The sequence below is a fragment of the Dichomitus squalens genome (assembly GCF_000275845.1).
Source record: "Dichomitus squalens LYAD-421 SS1 unplaced genomic scaffold DICSQscaffold_18, whole genome shotgun sequence".
Lineage (NCBI taxonomy): Eukaryota > Fungi > Basidiomycota > Agaricomycetes > Polyporales > Polyporaceae > Dichomitus > Dichomitus squalens.
In genome coordinates, this window is record NW_006766900.1 from 529989 (window position 1) to 532079 (window position 2091).

General features: G+C 55.4%; 1 protein-coding gene across 1 annotated transcript; it reads right to left on the bottom strand.

Annotated features, from left to right (window-relative positions):
- Positions 1-386: 386 nt before the first annotated feature.
- Positions 387-1688, bottom strand: DICSQDRAFT_170921 (uncharacterized protein; the record flags this gene model as incomplete). The annotated part of the gene is made up of 4 exons (XM_007366552.1): positions 387-422; positions 487-939; positions 1000-1252; positions 1348-1688. The coding sequence occupies 4 exons, from the start codon at positions 1686-1688 to the stop codon at positions 387-389; spliced, it is 1083 nt and encodes a 360-aa protein (XP_007366614.1).
- Between the last annotated feature and the right edge of the window lie 403 nt (positions 1689-2091).

Genomic DNA, 2091 nt, shown 5'->3' on the forward strand with positions numbered 1-2091 from the left:
TGCCGCCACGACCAATTCAGTGGTTGCAACACAAAGGAGCGATGGCCGTGGAGGATTATAAGGTAGTTGGTTAGACCTAATGGAGTCATGATGGAGAGCATATCTGAGCCTTGTTTCTGCTCACCTACTTGATGGTAGCACATATTATTGACAGTACAAACCAGAAATTAGTGAGGTTGGAAATTCTGCACTGTATTTGAATAATTGATTAATTTCAATGCTGAATAACAATAACCTGTCATTAACAACTAGGTGATCTGTGTGCAGATACAACCTACGTTTTTTGTGTCACCCTTGTAACCTGTGTACTCAAGTGCTCAAAGTGCAGCCTGTGTAGTCTTACAATGAACCTGCGCAAATTGTTTTTGTACCTACGTCTTTATGATCTAACCTGTGTGGTGTCCAACCTGCGCAATTAGAACCTGTGTCATGTTTAACCTGTGCTGGATTAGTAGTTTTGGGGACTTGATTTTTTGGACAAAATACCTTCCACAGACTCATGTAGCTCGGCAGCGAGCCGCGAGGGTCCAAGGTCGCGGGCTCGTCGACGTAACCGCCATACGAGTCTGCTGCAGGAACCGTGGAGAGGAGACGTTGCGGGCTAGTATTGGCCTCCGGGGTCTGTTGCTGCGATGGAGATCCGCTGGAAGCCGCGCCGTACGCTGCCTGCGGAGCATACCCCTGGGGTGGGCCCTGCTGGAAGGCGTTGTACTGTGCCTGCTGGTTCGGGTGAGCCTGGTACGGGTTGTAGTCCTGCAGGTAGCCTTGCTGCATCTGCGGGTGCGCCGCGTACGAACTATACTCGGCCAAGTCGCAGCTTTCGCCTCCGTGCCTCATCGGAGGTTGTGCGTAAGTGCCATGAGTGGTGTCCGAAGATCCGGCAGTCATCGAGCGCATGTCGCCTCCCGGGCCTCCCTTGCCAGGTTGTTCCAGCAGCCTCTACGGCGGCTTGGGCGATCTCGCGGTCAAGCTTCTTGGCACGACAGCCGCGACGATTACTTGCGTCGAGGTGGTAGCTTGACCGTGGAAGTTCATAGTAACACAGACGGGACTGGTGGAGGCCGAGGTCGTTGTATTGATGGATGATGAGGTAGACGTGGATGATGGAGTAGTGGAAGGAGTGGAGGAAGAGGCGGTAGAGGTAGAAGTGGTGGGGGAAGTGGTGGTAGAGGTAGTGGTTGAGGTGTCGGATGTCGATGTGCTGGTATCAGTGGTCGAGGTGGCGGTCGTGCTCGTCGAGGTGTCGGTCGACCTGTGATGAGTGATCAGGACGGTGAGTGAGTATTGGCCTCGGGGGTTCGTTGCTGCGATGGAGATGACGTATGAGAGCGGACAGAACGGACTCACCAGTAGCTATGGCTCGAAGATACACCAGACGACCCCGAACGTCTCGGCTTGGACGATGTGACTGCGACTAGGCTCACTGCCACAGATGTCGATGTCCACCGTACACTGGAAGCCAATGAAAGGTGGTAGGCGGCGTGCTTGTTGTAGAAGTGGATGAGATTGTGGGGGAAGCGATAGAGGGGGTAGAAGTCATGGGGAGTGCCGGCCGAGTGATCGTGAAAGAGGGCGGGTGGGCGGCGAGGGGGGTGGGACGTGATGGTTGGGGACGAGGAAGGGAGGGCAGGGTGGGTGGGAGGTGGGGAAAAGACGCACGTTGGTCGAGGGAGACGAAGTGAAGCCATAGGGCGAAGGAGGTTTCGAGAGACTCGAGGGGCCAGCCGTTTCTGGCGGCGCGGACGGACGTAGCGTTGTAGGGATTGGGGCAAGGCAGCCCATTGGAGGAGGCGAGCGTTGCGGCCGTCGTTCTCAAGGGAGAGAGCGAAGAGGCGATAGAAGTTGTGGAGGAGGGTGGGGGAACGGATGTCGGCTGGCTAGATGTGGATCGAAGCACGTAGGGCTGAAGATGAGTGTGCCGACGTGGGTCCTCGCGCAATCGTCGAGGATGCGCGGGGTGAGCACCATGCTCCTAGCCAACGATGCCTGCTCTTCCTGCTTCATGCGTCCCCTTGAGGGCGTTTTGCACTTAGTCTTTGCTGAGATAGAGAGATACCTATTGTAACCTAGCAGGACTACTACTTAATCTGT